Here is an 18,808-nt window from a genome sequence, read left to right as displayed (position 1 = left end):
AAAAAATAATTCTTTTATTTAACACTGAAAATTTTTGGAAACGTTACCTTTCCAGATATACCTTGTCCAGTTTTTACATAATTGCAAGATGTATTATTTATTTTTAGTTTATAATATTATTATATTTGTTATACATCTATGTATTAGAATACAATAATAACAAACTTTAACCAATTTATGTAATCATTGATAAAAGTATTTTTTAATGCTTTCAAAATGATTACTAATCATATTTGCAATAACTTTTAAATTTTTAATTTATATGTTGCTTTTTTTAAAGTTTATAATACTAAATAGAGTATCCGATTTATTAATGTTGTTATTTATATTAAATAATATATCCAAATTAACCTAAAATAATGATTGTCAAATAAAAGTTTTCTATAGAACATCGTAGAGTCCTCGTAAGGCTCTCGCTATATTTTCCCTTTCAAAATTTTAACAAGTTTCGAGTGTCACTGAAAATGCAAGGGCCAAATCAGTTTCCCATATTTTGCCCTAGAAACCTACCAAACTTCAACTATTTCTACACGGGGCCCTTGTACCACAATAAATATTAAATCTTATTTTGAGATGAGCTTGAAATTAATTGACAAGAGTCAATTAATTATCTGAAGTCATAAATTTGAATGAAAATAAATTGTTTCTATATATGTATATCTGATTTTTCAAAGAACAGCACAAAGTTAATAATTTTATTAGATAATTGTCTTAAATTCAGCAAATTAAAAATCTATTATGAAAATCAATAAAGACTGTCTTAAAAATGTTGTAACTCATAATAAGACTCCCTTCTTTTTAAAAATAAGATTTCCGTTTTACAGTGACATATTAGGAATGACAGTTACGAAATTTAAGAACTTTCAACACATCATCAGTGGTATTACATCGAGATTCTACATCAGTGGAATTTTAAAAAATAATGTCCTTTTGTCGAAAGAAATTTTTGAAAATTAAGGTTATTCTCTATTAATAAGTACTTTGTTTCGAAGTGTTCACGAAACTGGGGGAAATTATATTGGCAAGTGACTTTACGGTACAAAGCTTTACTCGCAGGAAGCGCGCAGGGGATGTTAACAAGCTGAACGCGGTGAAACAGAACACAGAGGTTGGCCTAGTAACGGCAATTTTCCTCGGTGTCAATGTATCTTTGAGCCTTATTGTGAAACATTGCCTATATAAAGCATTTTCATTCTCTGCATTTTTAATTAACTATTTCGTAGGCGAAAAATGTTCTTAGAAATTTTTTCAACTTTTTCAAACAACGAAAAATAATAGAAAAGTGGATGGGAATTTTCTCAGTTAAAATCTGTAATGATGATTTGATTTTGTATAAAACACCGTCCTACAAAATTTAACTTTTCTTTTCACACACAAAAAAATCAAACATTTTCGGAAACTAGGACCAAAAAAATACCCGTGTCTGGCGGTTTTGCTGGATCAAGTTGTTTGTGGCTTCTAGGGGTGAAAACAACTCTTAAATGAAAAGTGACAAGTTATATTTTAAAAATAGATTCAATTTGCCTAAAACTCGTTACTCGGGGGTTTTTGGGGTCGCTGATCACGAATACGATGTCAGTTTTTCAAACGTCAATATGGCGGATCCAATATGGCGTCTGTCAAAATAAAAAATTGATCGGATTCTCTTGAAACTTGTTACTCGGGGGTTTTTGGAGTCACTGATCACGAATCCGATGTCAGATTTTTAAAATTCAAAATGATGGATCCAATATGGCTGTCAACATTTTTAAAAATAGATTCAATTTCCCTGAAACTTGTTACTCGGGGGGTTTTTGGGATCGCTACTGATTACGAATCTTAAGTAAGATTTTCAAAATTCAAAATGTAGGATCAAAATGCAGATTACAGGTCTAGAATGAAACTGAAAGAGTTTTGAATTAATTGTGTGATTCTTTTTTGTTTTTTGACATTTTGAATTTTTAAAATTTGACTCTTAAGATACGTAATCAACGACCCCAAAAAACTCCTGAGTAACGAGTTTCAAGGGAAATTGAATCTATTTTTAAAAAAGTTGTCAGTCATATTGGATCGCCATTTTGAATTTTGAAAAACTGACATGAGATTTGTAATCAGCGACCTCAAAAACCTCCAAGCAACGAGTTTCAGGCAAATTAAATCATTTTTTAAAAAAGTTTTCCGCCATATTGGATCCGCCATTTTGAATTTTGAAAAACTGACATCAGATTTGTAATCAGCAACCCTAAAAACCCCCAAGTAACAAGTTTCAAGCGAATCCGATCAATTTTTTATTTTGACAGACGCCATATTGGATCCGCCATTTTGAATTTTGAAAAACTGACATCGCATTCGTGATCAGCGACCCCAAAAAACCCCGAGTAACGAGTCTTAGGCAAATTGAATCTATTTTTAAAATATAACTTGTCACTTTTCATTTAAGGGTCGTTTTCACCCCTAGAAGCCACAAACGACTTGATTAAGCAAAACGGCCAGACAAGGGTATTTTTTTTGGTCCTAGTTTCCGAAAATGTTTGATTTTTTTGTGTGTGAAAAATCGTGTCAGACGGTGAAATTAACTCACTTTTTTAATACACTATAAAGAATTTTACAAAAGACCAATTAAACCCTAAATAATAACTCTTTTGAAAAAAATTTAAAAACCATTTGAACTTTATAATGCAGGATCTGTCAGCAAACAAGAGAAACGAGTATTATAAGACTTAAAAACAACAGTGGATGTAAGTTGGCAAAAAATGTTATTTATCAGTCTAGTTGTAGAAAGCCGAATCTAACATCTGGAAAGAGAAATAAAATTCCTCTACAAGAAACTATCGAAAATCGGTTTCCAACGTCGCACGAGAAAGTTTTGATAGTTTATTCAAACGAGGCAACACGTTTGCTGTATACTATATACGAGTGCATCTTTCGACTGAAAGTCGATGATAGATGTCTTCTTCTATATCCATATTCACCTGTATGCAATATTATGCGTCTGAGGAAATTGTAAACTTCTCTTTCTTTTAAAACAATTATACTTTCACTTGAAATGACTGCACAGAAACATGAAAAAGTATTTATTACGTTTGTGTGAACACTGAGAGAAGTCCAGGGCGTAATAGTTACCGCTAGACGTCGCTATAAGCTACTGTTCTTGTTGCGTTTGAGATGTTTCGAATCTAGGGCTCAGACGCCCCGAGTCTGTCAAACATTGTTCCCGCATGTGAGAGAACAACTCGTGACCGAAACTAAAAGTTGTAAGTAATCCCGCTTCGGGACGTTCCACGTTTTTTATCGGGGCTTGAGACGTCCCGATCGAGGGTTCACATAAGAACATTCAAAATTATCACTCAAGCCTCGCACGGGACGTATTAGTTCCCGGACTTCTCTCAGTGAAGCTGCACTTATTTTCGGTTGTGTGGTAATACTGTATTTTTGAAGTACCTATGTGCGCCATATTGAATCTGACACTTTGGCTTTTGGAGAAATAACTTTGGAATCGTAATCAAGGGTTTAATAACCAAAAGTAACATCTTCATCACAAACAAATTGTTTTTTCCTACCTGCACGAATTTTGGTATCAAATTTTGAATTTTTATCAAACTTTCAAATATATTTTTACAAACATTAGAATTGTTTAGATACATCATAAGCATTTCTTCTTTAAATACCTGCAATCATATGTAACGCGACACGAATAAAGTGACCTAAGATGAGATTCTTTAAGTCATAATTTAAAAATCCAACACGTCGAACAAAATTTGTTGATGAATTTAAAATTTAGGCATTTTTTAAAAATGTTTACTACAAAACAAAGAAATCTGGATATTCAAAATTAGATAATGAAAAACCAAGTTTATAAAATTTGTTACAACAATCCAAAACAATTTTTGCATGATATTAATATGATCTAACAGCAACTAAATGTTGCTGCCGAAATTAAATTACCATATTTTATTATTGAAAATTGGACAAGTGCGAGTTGAACTCACACTGCAATGGCGGGTTCCGTACGCAAATATTAAAACAATACCTACTTGCAACATTTATCGGTAATTGGTAGAATTAAAATAAACAATTAAAAAAATATATTAAAATCATTTGATAAAAAAAATAACTGAAAAAAATTAAAGTATTGTATATCTAATATTGTAAACAATAATAAATAGAGTAACAAAATTTTCAAAATTAGTTCCTCTACTTATTATTGTTTACAATATTAGATATAAAATACTTTAATTTTTTTTAGTTATTTTTTTTATCAAATGATTTTAATATATTTTTTTAATTGTTTATTTTAATTCTACCAATTACCAATAAATGTTGCAAGTATGTTGAATAGTTTAGAAGTTAAGGGGGGGAATCGTTACTTTTTATGCATTTTTGGCTACGACTCGTTTTTCAATATTGTGCTACTCGGTACATAAACTCGGACTTATCTCCCTTGTTGCATAATATACTATTATATTTTTGTGAAATTTTATCACCTAAGAGATTTTGAAAAATAATTGATTACATTTTCTATTTTCGTGTAATATGTTTGTGTGGCTGCACAGTCTAGAAAAATTAAGAGAAAAAAATTAAAACTCCTGCAACACAATCATTGAAGTCTCAGCTTTTATTTAAGCCTTTTAAACTTAAAATCCATTCAACAGTTTTTAAAATATCTAAAAAAATGTCCAAGCATGTTTTTCTAAAATTTAGGCGGTGATACACACTTATTACACTCTCGCTGATTACATGGTTCTTTGCGGCAGGGCCGAAGAAGCGACATATAGTATGGGTTCTTACTTGGAGCCCTTCTGAATGTTTTTTAACTTTAGATTTAATATTCATTGAAAATTTCATAATTATCAATGTTAATTATTAAATATATAAATAAGTTAGCATATTCAAAACCTTCTTGTTCAAATACAAACTTTTGTAAAAAAAAGTTTATTTTTATGTCTTGTTTTACGTACAATTTTATAAATTCAGTTTCACTAATTTTATTAACAATTTCTTCATATGAACATTATTTCTATTAACAGCATGTGATTGTTACAGAATTCAATGTTAATTTTTTCGACCACTTTTCTCTTAAAATATTAAATAAATTAGGCTAGTTTTTTGTGAATAACTCTAAAATATCATAAAGAAGGGCAGTGATGTGAAAAAGTTTTAATAATTTTTAAATTATTTATTAAAAAATAACTTTAAAATTATCAGTTCTCAAAATCACTTTTAATCAATTTCTCGTCTTTTCTGATTTCAAAGTATTTTTTTATAATTTATTTTAGAATTATTAAAACTTTTGCACATCACTGCTTTTCTCTATTATATTTTAGAGTTATTCACAAAAAACTAGCCTAATTTATTTAATATTTTAAGAGAAAAGTGGTCGAAAAAATTAACATTGATTTCTGTAACAGTCACATGCTGTTAATAAGGACTACATATTTTTGCTCGGGCGATTGTCGATTGCGTCCCGTGAGGGGAAGTAGCCTTCCCCCACCATGCGGCACATCAAGTCGAAACTGAGTCCCGAGCAACCCTCGCAGCGGGGGCGCTCGGACCCTCAAACCCTCATTAAGGAAAACTGTTAATGACTTTTTCTATAAAAATATAAATTTGTTAAATAGTAACAGTTTTAATCCCCTCCCCTAGTATTCAGTTCTTTACATAAATTCGATTATTTTCAAATAAGAAAATTCTACACAGGATTTCTATTATATTATTTTTAATACAATTTTAGACAATCAATCATTCTTTTTAATAAGAATTACACTTTTGAATAATTTTACTTAAAGGGTTATACCTGTTTTGAGGCTTAAAAAAGTGTTTTTCAAAATTTTTTTATCAGTAAACGGTGCTAAGTTTTTTGTAGACCTCCGCGGTGAGCAGCAGAAGTGCTACATTTTTATTTGAATTCCTTAAAAAAATGTTATTATTGAATATAATTGAAATTAGGACAAGAATTTTTTTGACATTTATTAAAATAATTGAACTTTGGAGAAAAATTTTGTTATTTATAAAGATAATTGCGATTTTTACGAGAATTCTCCTTCGAAATCTGAGAATAAAATGACAGGGGAAGGGCGTCAATGAAATTTGACTGCATCTTTGTGGGGGGAGAAGTAGTTCATACCATGTATGTCTGACTGACGGTGCCCAGAAAGTAGGTAGAGTGGGGGAAGGGCCCGGGAGCGAGATTTCGACGCCGAGCAGGTATACGGGAGCGAGTTGGCGGCGAAAAGTAAATCGCCCCCCCAACCACCGGACGCTTACTGGCCGCATGGTGGGGGGAAGGCTACTTCCCCTCACGGGACGCAATCGATGACTGCCCTTTTGCTCTTCAGCTTTCACATTGCTGTTTTTATTAAAATGGCAATTGAAGAGACATTTACATTATACTTATTTATTTTTAAAAAATTGAATAATATATAAGTAAATATTAAGAAATAGTAAATTAACAAAAATAATTTTGTATTCATTTCTTAACTCTTAACTTGAATTTCTTTTAATTTACTCTTGTACTTAATTTTAAAAAATTGAGATGTAAGAACCCATATTATATGCCGCTTCTTCGGCCCTGCCGCAAAGAACCAGGTGAGCAGAAAGAGTGCGTCTAAAAAATCCTTGTTATATTAGAAGATTTTGAGAAAAATATAAAATAGCTAATTCAATATGGCGAAAAAAATTTATAAATGCTGCTACTTTTGATGAAAACTGTTTACTCTCGATAATTGTAATATCATTGAATCAGAATTTTTATTGTCAAATTTAAAAAAAATGAAAATGGTGAATGAATGACAATCACTGAAAAAAATTTCTGGTTGGAATTACCAGAAAACCTGTTTTTAACTAGAATTTCGTGTTAAATATACCCTAACTAGAACTTTTTTCAGGGAACCAAAATTAATAATAAAAATTGTTTTATTGTATTTGGCAAAGGGTTTAATTGCATTCTTTTTTCAACATTGTCAGCGATTTTATAAGACTTTCTCCTTAACAATCTTCTATGTCATCATTTCATAAGTTATAGACGGGTTTACAGGACTAGTAATTATCATGGTAACTTGGAATCGGACGGAACCGTAAATATCCAGTAGGGGAAAAAGAAGAGAGATAAAGAGATACATACTTTTAAACGATAAGGCTGGAGTCCCATGACAGCGTTTTGCGTTGCGTTTTGTAACTAGGCCATGAGTGTAAGAGAAATACAGATATAGGTTTGCTCTATTTGCACTCATTGCCTAGTTACAAAACGCTACCATGGGACTCCAGCCTAAGGAAGTAGAAAATTTTTCTATTCGAACGCGAATTGCTCACTGGTCGTGACGAACTTACTGAGAGATGTTGGTTTCAGATATATAATAGTAGAGTGTTGAAACTATCATTAAATATTTCAAGTATAACAATTATAATCTATCTATCTATATTAATAAAATCAGACTTTTTTCTGTACATTGCACGAAATTAATTTTTTCTAGCATAATTTATTTATTTGAACAACGGAGAATCCAAAAATGGTAATAGAAAATTTCCTGCCTGTATGTATGTATGTATGTATGTGTGTATGTATGTATGTATGTATGTCCGCAAAATTTTGTTCGCGTATAACTTGAAAACGTCTTGACCGATTGAAGTAAAATTTGGCAATCTTTCAGGTATTGGTCTAACTTAAAATATTAGCTATATTTGATGAAAAAATATTGAGCTGAACAAAAGTTATGAATTTTTCAAAAAATTCAAAAAAAATTTTTTTTTCAATTTTTGCAGATTGGCATAAATTTTTTAATTTATTAATAATATAAATAATTTTAAAGATATATAAAAATAAATTGAATAAAAAATAATATTAATATGAAAAAAAATTATGAATTTTCCAAAAAATTCAAATTTTTTTTTAAATTTTGACAGATTGCTGTAAATTAATCAGTTATGACTTTTGTAAGATATATATAAGCAATAAATTTGCAGATTTTAAATATATTAATTAGAACGGGAGGTATTCAATTTTTTCAAAAAATTAAAAAAATGGAAAATTTCCAAATTTTATATTTTTGAATGTATATTTTTTAAACTTTCTGTAATTAAATATTTTTATTGTTTATTCTCCTGCCCTATTGGCCTTACGCACTTCGACAAGAGTCCCCGAGAAATACTTTTTTGGATTAAGCATAACCATTCTACTTTAGAAATTTTCTATATATTAACCTAATTTGCGTCTACAGCCGACTTTATTAGGAGTACTCAATTGCAAAAATTTCGAAAATATTAAAAATGGAGATTCTTATGATAAAATTGATACTGCAGGAATTCAAGAATATGTGATACGATACTATAGTACATTATGCTACTGGGAAAAAACTTAGATAGTAAAAAGTTTGGTTATTTTAATTCTAGATTTAACTTTTAGGGATGTTTTGAGCATTATAAAGGCAAAAGTTAAACAGGGTGTCTATTATTATTTTTGTTTAACAAACTATCCGGTTTTTCCCAGCTTTGTCCAAATTTTTCCAGGTGTATCTTTTCTCATCAAATATAAATTTTCTTGATAAGAATTAACAATAAATAAAACTACAAATGGCTATAAAAATTCACTTATTTTATGAAAATACTCTTCGACGGGTTTTTGTTTTTACTAGTACTTTTAACAGGGGTTCTACCAACTGGAAAAAACGGGAAATATGCAGGAATTTAATTTAATCGGGAAAAACTGTGAATTCAGCCTGCAATATAGGTCTTATTTTAGATTTTAGCAATTATGATACAATTAGTTCGAATTTTACTTTACTCTAAAAACTGGTGAAAATTTTGGATTAACTTATAATACAATAATTAAATTTCTACAAATAATTGACAAAACATTGTTTTCTGCATTTTAATTAATTAAAAATAAATTATTTGATGGTAAAAAGTCAATCACTGATTTAAAATAGTAATATTTTTCTAATGAAATAGTTAATGGTAGCTAAATATTATTTTTTCCGGTCAAATTAAATTCCCCGCTATTTCCCATTTTTCGAGACTGGTCGACACACTATTGAATGTATTTGTAGAAACTAAAACCCGTCGAAGACGGGTACGACAGCTAGTTGTTAATATAATTGATAAAAAGCGATATATTTTTTAAAATAACATTGTTTATGGCTATACAATCAATATGTCAGTTAGAAAATAATAAAAGTAATACGTAATGGAAAGAAAGAATATATATCAGGTATAAATTGACGCGCGAGCAATTCTTTTCATTTTCAAAAGGGCTAAAAATATTTTCCTCTCTTTATCAGGAATTATATAAGTCTTTGATTGTATTAAAGGAATAATATTATTAGGAAAGCAAATATCTTTATCATTTAGATTCAAGAGCCTTTTATATTACACTTGAAAAATTCACCAAGAATTTTATTTGTACACCCTCTATTCTGTATGTATATATATATATATATAGGAATCTGAAGAACTTTCATGAAAATTCCCCGAGGTTTAGAATTCTTTGGGTATCTTTTCTTTTGAGTTTTCCCAAGCTCGATTCTTGTCAGTACATCAGACATACAAATATTATTCACGAAAGTAAATAGAAAATTTTAAATTAAATATTTTTCTAAAAATTTCAAAATTTTTCGCGTATTGAAATTTTATCAATTTACACCTTGAATACAAATGATTGTCAACTTTCGGTAATATTTACTAATTTTGATCTTGTCTCAACAAGGTCACTTCGATTTTGAGATAGGTCACTTTTTCGAATTAATTCAAATTTTTCAGATATAGGGGAGACTAGGTGCGGTTGTTACAGTGTGCAGTTGTTACAAATGGAATATCTCAGAAACAGTTAGTTATAGGGATGGTGTTCCAAAGAGAAAAATGTTTAGTTTTTATGTACGAAGTTACTGCAATATGTTTAAAAATTATATGCAAGCTTTACAAATAAAAAATAGGCACATTGGTTTTTAGACCCAAAAGTAAATATTTCTCTGTCTGATATTTTTTAAATAATTAATAGACCTTTATACTTAACAAAATAAATTTTTTTAATATCAATTCTGGGTCAGAATTTCTCAAACGGATCACCTAAAACTAAAAATTTTTCTTTTTGAACCAAAATAGTTTTTTTTGACTCTTAATATGGTTAAGAAGAATCCCTGAAAATATTAAGCCAAAAAAAATTTTTTTGTTAAAGTTATTAACAATTGAATTTTTTAGTACTGCTAAATTAACAAATTTTTTCTCGAGTTCTAGTTGACGGATTTTAAAATTAAAATATGGATTTTTTTCGTCTTGAATTGCACTATTTGAATATATTTTTTGTTTTTAAATTTTTTTATTTTTTATAATTTTTTATATAATTTGTTTATAAAATGTAAATAAACAAATATGTTCTTCACGTCCTAACAAAATAATTAAAATTGTATTCTATTCCTTAAATGTCTCCGAGTGAAAAACCGTTTCGAAAAAAAATGAGTCTCAATTAGAAAAAAAGTTATTAATTAAAAACTGCAGCCGTTGAGGGCTTTATATGATGTTAAACTCGACCCGCGCGCATTGGCATTTTTTCAAAATTGTCTGTAACCTACAAATTTTATCGGATTTTCATGGGCTTGATCTTAAATTAAAGGGGATAAAATTTCTAAGAGATCCCACTAAACCAATTTTTGAATTTTAAATTGTTTATAATTTTTTTGGTACTCAAAGTTAACAATTTACAATATTTTTAGATAAAATCATGTTTACTTTTTTATTTTTTTATTGCAGATGATTGGAATCAATTTTAATTAGTCCAGCATGACCACCAGACAAATAATAATGTATAATGCAATTTATTTAAATTGTTGCAAACAATGTTAATTAACAAATACATAACTTTGGTTCTTTTTTATAAACAAAATTTTTTTTTCAGACAAATTTATATTTATTTAAGTAATCTATGTCGATTTTGGTAAAAATTTATTTTGAATTTAATAATTACTATTGTTATTAACATTTATATGAACAATAATCTAGTTTCTTTGACATTTGTAAACATTTTAGGCATTTTTTAAACATAAAATGTCTATATAATATGTACATTCTTTCAAAAACTTCAAAAATTTTTTAGCATAAACAATTACATTTGTTGGAAACAAACTAGTTACTTTTTAAACAAATAAATGGCTTATTTCTGCAAAAAGAAAAATTATTTTTCTTATTTTAACGAGTTTAAAGTCATGTAAAGCTCTACTTGATTATTGATAACTAGATTGTTGTCTATATGATTGTTAATAACAATAGTAATTATTAAATATAAAATAATTTTTTATCAAAATCGACATAGATTACTTAAATAAATATAAATATGTCTGAAAAAAAATTTTGTTTATAAAAAAGAACCACAGTTATCTATTTATTAATTAATTAATTGTTTGCAACAATTTAAATAAATTGTATTATACATTATTATTTGTCTGGTGGTCATGCTGGACTAATTAAAATTGATTCCAATCATCTGCAATGAAAAAATTAAAAAGTAAACATGATTTTTTCTAAAAATATTGTAAATTGTTAACTTTGAGTAACAAAAAAAATATAAACAATTTAAAATTCAAAAATTGTTTTAGTGGGATCTCTTAGAAATTTTATCCCCTTTAATTTAAGACCAAGCCCATGAAAATCCGATAAAATTTGTAGGTTACAGACAATTTTGAAAAAAATGCCAATGCGCGCGGGTCGAGTTTAACATCATATAAAGCCCTACACGGCTGCAGTTTTTAATTAATAACTTTTTTTCTAATTGAGGCTCATTCTTTTTCAAAACGGTTTTACACTCGGAGACATTCAAGGAATAGAATACAATTTTAATTATTTTGTTAGGACGTGAAGAACATATTTGTTTATTTACATTTTATAAACAAATTATATAAAAAATTATAAAAAATAAAAAAATTTAAAAACAAAAAATATATTCAAATAGTGCAATTCAAGACGAAAAAAATCCATATTTTAATTTTAAAATCCGTCAACTAGAACTCGAGAAAAAAATTTGTTAATTTAGCAGTACTAAAAAATTCAATTGTTAATAACTTTTACAAAAAAATTTTTTTTTGGCTTAATATTTTCAGGGATTCTTCTTAACCATATTAAGAGTCAAAAAAAACTATTTTGGTTAAAAAAGAACATTTTTTAGTTTTAGGTGATCCGTTTGAGAAATTCTGACCCTTCTATGAGGATTAAGCTTTAAAAAACTGCCTTGGTTGTCCACCTTTACTGTATACTTTTTTAATAAAGTGTTTTATTGTAAAAAATGTACCTGTTGTGCAGTTGTTACAAGTAATAATGAGAATCGATATTTTTTCCAAAATTCAGCAGATTCGTTTGAAATGTAAAATATTTGTCAAAAATGTAATCACACTTATTTTTTTTGAAAAATTGCATGGTTTTTCTAAATTCGTCTTCAAAATTAATGAAAAAAAACTTTTTTAAGTTTCTTTCATTTCGAAACAATATTAATGCTGCCATCTCTATGAAAGTGTCACGTACTATTAAGTTGAGCAAAAAATTATAAATAAATAATTAATAAAAATGGTTATAAAAAATTATTTGTCTTCAATTTAGAAATTTTATAGATGATTTTTGGTATTGTGACAACCGACATTCACTTTGTGCAGTTGTTACAATTTACACGCTGTCACTCAAATGATTCCAGTTAATTAAATAATAGATATAGAGCTAAATCAATTATGGCCTTTTAAAACTAGAAAATATACCTTTGATTTAATCGTTTCACTAAACAAATTGGAGTTAAATTCTAATCACAGTAACTGTTTTTATCAACATTGTAACAACTGCACCTAGTCTCCCCTACTTTCATTGCAGATACATTATTTTTTATTAAATATCTAAAAACTTTAGAAAAATTGAATGCATTTCATACCATACATTTTTTCTTATCTTCTAAAAGTATTAGAGAAGAAATTGTTTCAAAATCTTTTGCTTCTGAAGAAGTTAAATTATAAAAAAATCACAACTTCCACAATTTGCATCTAATAACAAAATAAAAAATACCTTTTTTATCACTCTGAGACAAGGTTGACTTCACTCCGAGTAACCTTGAGTCGGAGTGATTTTTACTTTCAATTAAAAATTTTAATTAGTTTTTTGGTGTAATAAATGTGTTTTTTTCTCTTGTTGGTCTAAAATTATATATTTGTTTTTAAAAAAATGACATGAGAACAACGTCTATGTCAATAATAAAGCTTTCGTCCTTCAAAGAAAGACCTCCTCAGTATGAATTTTTTTACAATCAGTGAAATCTGTTTTAACAGTCATATTTTTTTGACTAAATAGTCAATATTAGCAACTAAATTAAAATTTAAGTTGCACGTCATAAGATTGCACGTCATAAAATTGCACATTTTTACAGTTAGTTTAAATATGATTTCAAAAACAGCATAAGTTGTTCTCATGTCATTTTTTTAAAAACAAATATATAATTTTAGACCAGCAAGAGAAAAAAACACATTTATTACACCAAAAAACTAACTAATTTTATTCTGGTCAAAACCAATTTACATCTTCTTAAAATTTTAATTATTTGACGACTGACTGATAGAATCATCATTATATTACGATTAATAATTTCGAAAGAAATATTATTTAATAAACAGAATAATTATTAGAATAGTAATTACAAAAATAACTAAATAGTAAAAGGAATTAAAAATAATCTTTAAATAAATGCATAAAATTAATTTAATTTGGTTTAATTCTAATGCTGTTTACATAAGTGGATAATTCATTATAGCGGATCCAATATGGAGGAAGTTTTTTTTGAAAATTGATCCGATTCAAAACAATAGTATAGCTATTCCATTACTGGCGCATAGTTCCAACGGCTGCCGCTAGATGGCGCCACTGTCGCATACCTGCGATCGGTAATTACCGTTAGTCGGTAAGTAGACCTCTAACTTATCAGTTGTTGGTAAGGTATATTTCTCTTGGTAAATTTACCTCGGCCGGTAAGGTAGTGATCTGTTTTACCGACCAATCGGACACTTCGGCTACTCTTGGTTGGGGACTGAATTAATTTACCATTAAATATTTATTTGGTGAATTTGAATTTTCGCGTTAAGTGTTAGTTCCCTCTGTCGGCAGAAACTTTAACTAACCTTGGTTGGGGACTTTTGAATTAATTTGCCATTAAATATTTTATTAGAGAATTTTAATTTTCGCTCCATGTGTTAGTTCCCTTTGTCGGAAGAAAAATGAACTACCCTTGGTTGGGGACTTTAAAATTAATTTATAATTAAATATTTTATTAGAGAATTTAAATTTTCGCGCCTAGTGTCGGTAAAGCGCGTTCCACACTAGATGCACGACACGACGCGCGTGCCCTCTCTGCTCCATCTACCAAATGCTTTCCCCTCCTCACGTAGGAGAAGTTAGTATTGAAGAGGGGGCACGCACGTCGTGTCGTGCATCTAGTGTGGAACGCGCTTAATGTGTTACCGCATTTAGTTTTAAACGCCACCGTAATTCTGAAGTGAGAAATTGGGGAATCACCATGGTCCTCCATGGTTGAGGGAATCGACCTATATAAAGGAGAGCACAAGCTGAGCACAGCACTACATGGTATCCACAACAGAAGACCACAACAGCTACCATTATGAGCAGCCAAGTCGACACCATCATTTTAGTCTCTGAGGATGAGGGGATTGATATTCCGAGTCCAGGGTTCATTGATGTCCAACCTAATGTTGTATATGTCTGCGATGCATCAACGCAGACAGAAAATCTCGTTGACGGGGAAGAAGTGCGTCTCGCTGACGAGGAGAACGTGGACCTCGTTAACATGGAAAACGGGGATCTTGATGCTATTGATATTGACTTTACACAGGTTGAAGTTGTGGAGCTACTACGTACAATGGGCTTGACTATGGAAGATTTTAATAATTTTAAAAATGTAAATTATTTAGATTACTTACTTTTTTCCAAAACGTTCAAATATTTAAATTTTATTTTGTTCAAATTTTATTGAGAAGCATATATTTTTTTAAAAATATATTTGTTTTAATATATATATTAAAGTTTCAAATTATAAACTTTAACTTTCAGCTTGGTCAATGTGTGGTGGAAGCTGATGATCTTTCTGATATACGACCATCAACTCCAGAGGCAAATAGTCTCTGACGTAGAAGAAGAAGGAGAAGAGACATGTTACCGATGCGAGCGGAGACGCTATTGTCGAAAGCACAGACGTAGACATCACCATCGCAGCCATCATCATCATCATAGTCGTTATCATCGTAGCCGTCAACATCCATTTAAACAAAATTAAATCTGTAGAATATTATTATAGATTTGTTTAATCTAAATTTTATTGTAATAAAAAACTAATTTTACTAATTTTCATAATGCTGATTTACTTATTAATTAATTTCAATAAATAGTAAAACATGCGTTAGAATGATAATAATTAAAAAAAAATTTGGATCCTTCTGATCCTAAATAAATAATCATGATTATCACTGTGTTTTGATATCAAATTAGTTTTAAAATATTAATAAACAAAACTAGTCCAGCTGTTCTTTCATCTCATTGCCACTGTGGCGCTGTGTATTTAATTCTCTATACATCGTCTACTCTCTCACTCTCTTGTGTTGATTTTTCTTTATCTTCACGGTAGGGCTGTGTGATTGTACCCTTACAAAAACTGTCCAATTATGAACCCAATTAAAATTCAAGTTACATAGGACGAGATGCTTTTCATTACTGTGTTTTTTACTCATATGTCAAACGTTAAAGATAAAACGATGCGTTGTTTCATTATTTGACATTATTAATAAATTGTTTATGAACAAGTCATTTTAACGTGAAAGGTTTGTTACATACTTTTTACGTTTTTACGTTACACCAGTATGGTATTATCGAAATACTATCGAGATCGATTAATCGATATAGAAGTTGTGGATGCATCTTAAGGATTGTTATACTTTAGAAAATACGGTTATGTTTTCAAAGCATCTGACGGGAGAAGTGTTTTAATAATCTCCATGCTTTCAGCAGTTTAATTTATTTTCTTTTAATAAAAAAAGAATCAATGATCAAAGAAAATATGTGTAAAAAAGGGTTATGTAGTATTGTTTACAAATCAGAAGTAATAAAAAACGTATTTGTCACTGATCCTAGAAGGAAAAGTCTAGATTTAAAAGTAATAGATTTTCGAAAATGGCCAGTGGACAGATTAAGTGAAGAAGAAATTCAAAAGAACGATAACGAGGTAAAATAAATAAACTTTAAAAATATGTTTGAAATAAAACAAATATGCTAGACATAGATCATAAGTGAGTGACAAAGTAATTGAAACACATGTTTATTAAGTCTAACATTACAAGAATAAATAATAGAATTCAAGTGTGTGTAACTCAAATTGTGTTTATTTTGTATATTCGACAGCAAAAGTATTTAAGAGAAGCTATTCGTCAGAAAGAGATGCGTCTCAAAGAAATAAATAAGAAAATCAATCTTAACGAAATCTGTCAACAGTTACAAGAGGTAAAAAAATATATAATATGAATTTTCATCTTATTTTACTCATACAAGGAAAAAAAGGTTTACGTGGAACAATGAAAATCTTAACAACAGCTTTCACTGTTTTAGTTAAACTAGAACCAAAAGGGCGCGCGTTGCGCGCCCACTCCTGGTCCTTTAACACACAAAATAAAACCTTAATGTAACCTTAAATTAAATCTTAATTTAATAAAAACCTATGTTTATATTTTAAAAATTATTTTTCTGTTAATAAGATTGTTTAAAAATTTTTTAATTTTTTTAATCTAAGTTTGACGAATTGAATTTTCTATAAAAAAATTACACGTTAATGCCTATAAAAAATTCTCATTCTGGAAAAAATCACCTTTTAAATAAGCCTAAAATCATTAAAAAGCATTCAGTATTTTAGAAGTCATTAAAATTTTTGTAAAACATTGAAAATTATCATTTTTTAAAAATGTCTAAATAAAATATTGATCAAATTACTTGAAAAATTATGTACAAACTCCAAGGATTAATTTAAAAAAGAAAAATCAGTAACCTTCTATATTATAGAAATTGTGTAGATTTTTCTGCCAAAATACAGGCGAAATTTTTTTTAAATTAATACTTGGAGTTTTGCACATCAATACAGGGTAATTTAATTTTCCCAAAATATTGAGAACATTCTTGAATTTGCAATTGTTTTAAAGAATTGTTAATAACAATTTTAAAATTTCATTTTTTAACAATCCCTTTATTTTATCATTAAAGTATAGGGTGTATTCCACGTCAGTTCAACACAAAAAATTTTATTAGGTTTTGGGACTCGGTTGAAATTGGATAGATTATATCCTCTGGTGGTAATAAATAAAATCCCCAAGCGATTTTAAAAAATTTCAAAAATTGGCGGACATATTGGATTTTTAATTTTTTTGTACTTTTTTTTGAAAAATATATATCTCTGCTTGTTCTTAACGGATTTTAGTTTATGACCTCTTAAATTGTTCGTATTGAAATATACTTTTATTTAAAAAATTAAAATTAAGAAAATTATTTAAATTTTTTGTTTAAAAAATTAATTTCATTTTTTGAAAAGCCATAGAAAAAATATGCTACCTTCAATTTTGATCATTTTTTTACCATTTGTAGCCATAAATGTGTTGAACTTGTCCTAAAATTTTCATCGTGGGACAGCCAGTAGTTTTTGAGAAAAAAAATAAAACGTAAATCCTCGCATAGCGCTGTAGCGCTCAGTTTTAATGCCGCACGATTGTAAATGGAATTTTAATGAAAGTACGAGTTTTTATTAAACCTAGAACTAAAATATGATTTGTTTATAGACTAACGAAAAACTGGGGTGGTTTGGTACCCCAGATTTGAAACAATTGTAAAAGGTTACCTTTTTTGTAATTTTTTTAATTTGTCAACAATGTGGCTAATTTAAAAAAATTAAACGGATTTTAAAAGGTAAATAGAGACAATTTTATTTTGATTAAGGCAACTTGAAAATTTAAATATTATTTACAATATATACAAATGTTAAATGATTTTAAAATAGAATCAAAATCATTTATTACAAAGGAGGTTTCTATTTTTTACGGGGGAGTTTCCGAGGTCTTACAGTTTTTCTTTATTTACCTTTTAAAATCCGTTTAATTTTTTCAAATTAGCCACATTGTTGACAAATTAAAAAAATTACAAAAAAGGAAAACTTTTACAATTTTTTCAAATCTGGGGTACCAAACCACCCCAGTTTTTCGTTAGTCTATAAAAAATCATATTTTAGTTCTAGGGTTAATAAAAACTCGTACTTTCATTAAAATTCCATTTACAATCGTGCGGCATTAAAACTGAGCGCTACAGCGCTATGCGAGGATTTACGTTTTATTTTTTTTCTCAAAAACTACTGGCTGTCCCACGATGAAAATTTCAGGACAAGTTCAACACATTTATGGCTACAAATGGTAAAAAAATGATCAAAATTGAAGGTAGCATATTTTTTCTATGGCTTTTCAAAAAATGAAATTAATTTTTTAAACAAAAAATTTAAATAATTTTTTTAATTTTAATTTTTTAAATAAAAGTATATTTCAATACGAACAATTTAAGAGGTCATAAACTAAAATCCGTTAAGAACAAGCAGAGATATATATTTTTCAAAAAAAAGTACAAAAAAATTAAAAATCCAATATGTCCGCCAATTTTTGAAATTTTTTAAAATCGCTTAAGGATTTTATTTATTACCACCAGAGGATATAATCTACCCAATTTCAACCGAATCCCAAAACCTAATAAAATTTTTTGTGTTGAACTGACGTGGAATACACCATAGACTTTA

At 28.5% G+C, this 18,808-nt stretch overlaps 2 protein-coding genes across 2 annotated transcripts in view; both read left to right on the top strand.

Moving 5' to 3' along the window:
* Window positions 1-18,808, top strand: part of LOC122505686 — a 654,464-nt gene that overhangs the window by 560,715 nt on the left and 74,941 nt on the right. The gene's annotated exons all lie outside the window — the stretch shown is intronic.
* On the top strand, window positions 14,413-15,342 carry LOC122505689. Its single transcript, XM_043617471.1, has 2 exons — window positions 14,413-14,899; window positions 15,052-15,342. Exons 1-2 carry the CDS (start codon window positions 14,603-14,605, stop codon window positions 15,124-15,126), a joined length of 372 nt encoding a protein of 123 aa, XP_043473406.1. The 5' UTR covers window positions 14,413-14,602; the 3' UTR covers window positions 15,127-15,342.

This window comes from Leptopilina heterotoma, unplaced genomic scaffold (assembly GCF_015476425.1).
Source record: "Leptopilina heterotoma isolate Lh14 unplaced genomic scaffold, ASM1547642v1 Lhet_362, whole genome shotgun sequence".
In the NCBI taxonomy this organism is placed as follows: domain Eukaryota; kingdom Metazoa; phylum Arthropoda; class Insecta; order Hymenoptera; family Figitidae; genus Leptopilina; species Leptopilina heterotoma.
This window is presented reverse-complemented; position numbering and strand designations above follow the sequence as displayed.

Excerpts from the sequence above, each read along its gene's own strand:
- LOC122505689 (XM_043617471.1), top strand. The coding sequence starts at position 14,603 with ATGAGCAGCCAAGTCGACACCATCATTTTAGTCTCTGAGGATGAGGGG. Across the intron at positions 14,900-15,051 it reads ATTTTAATAATTTTAAAAAT|CTTGGTCAATGTGTGGTGGA; the intron begins GTAAATTATTTA and ends TTTAACTTTCAG.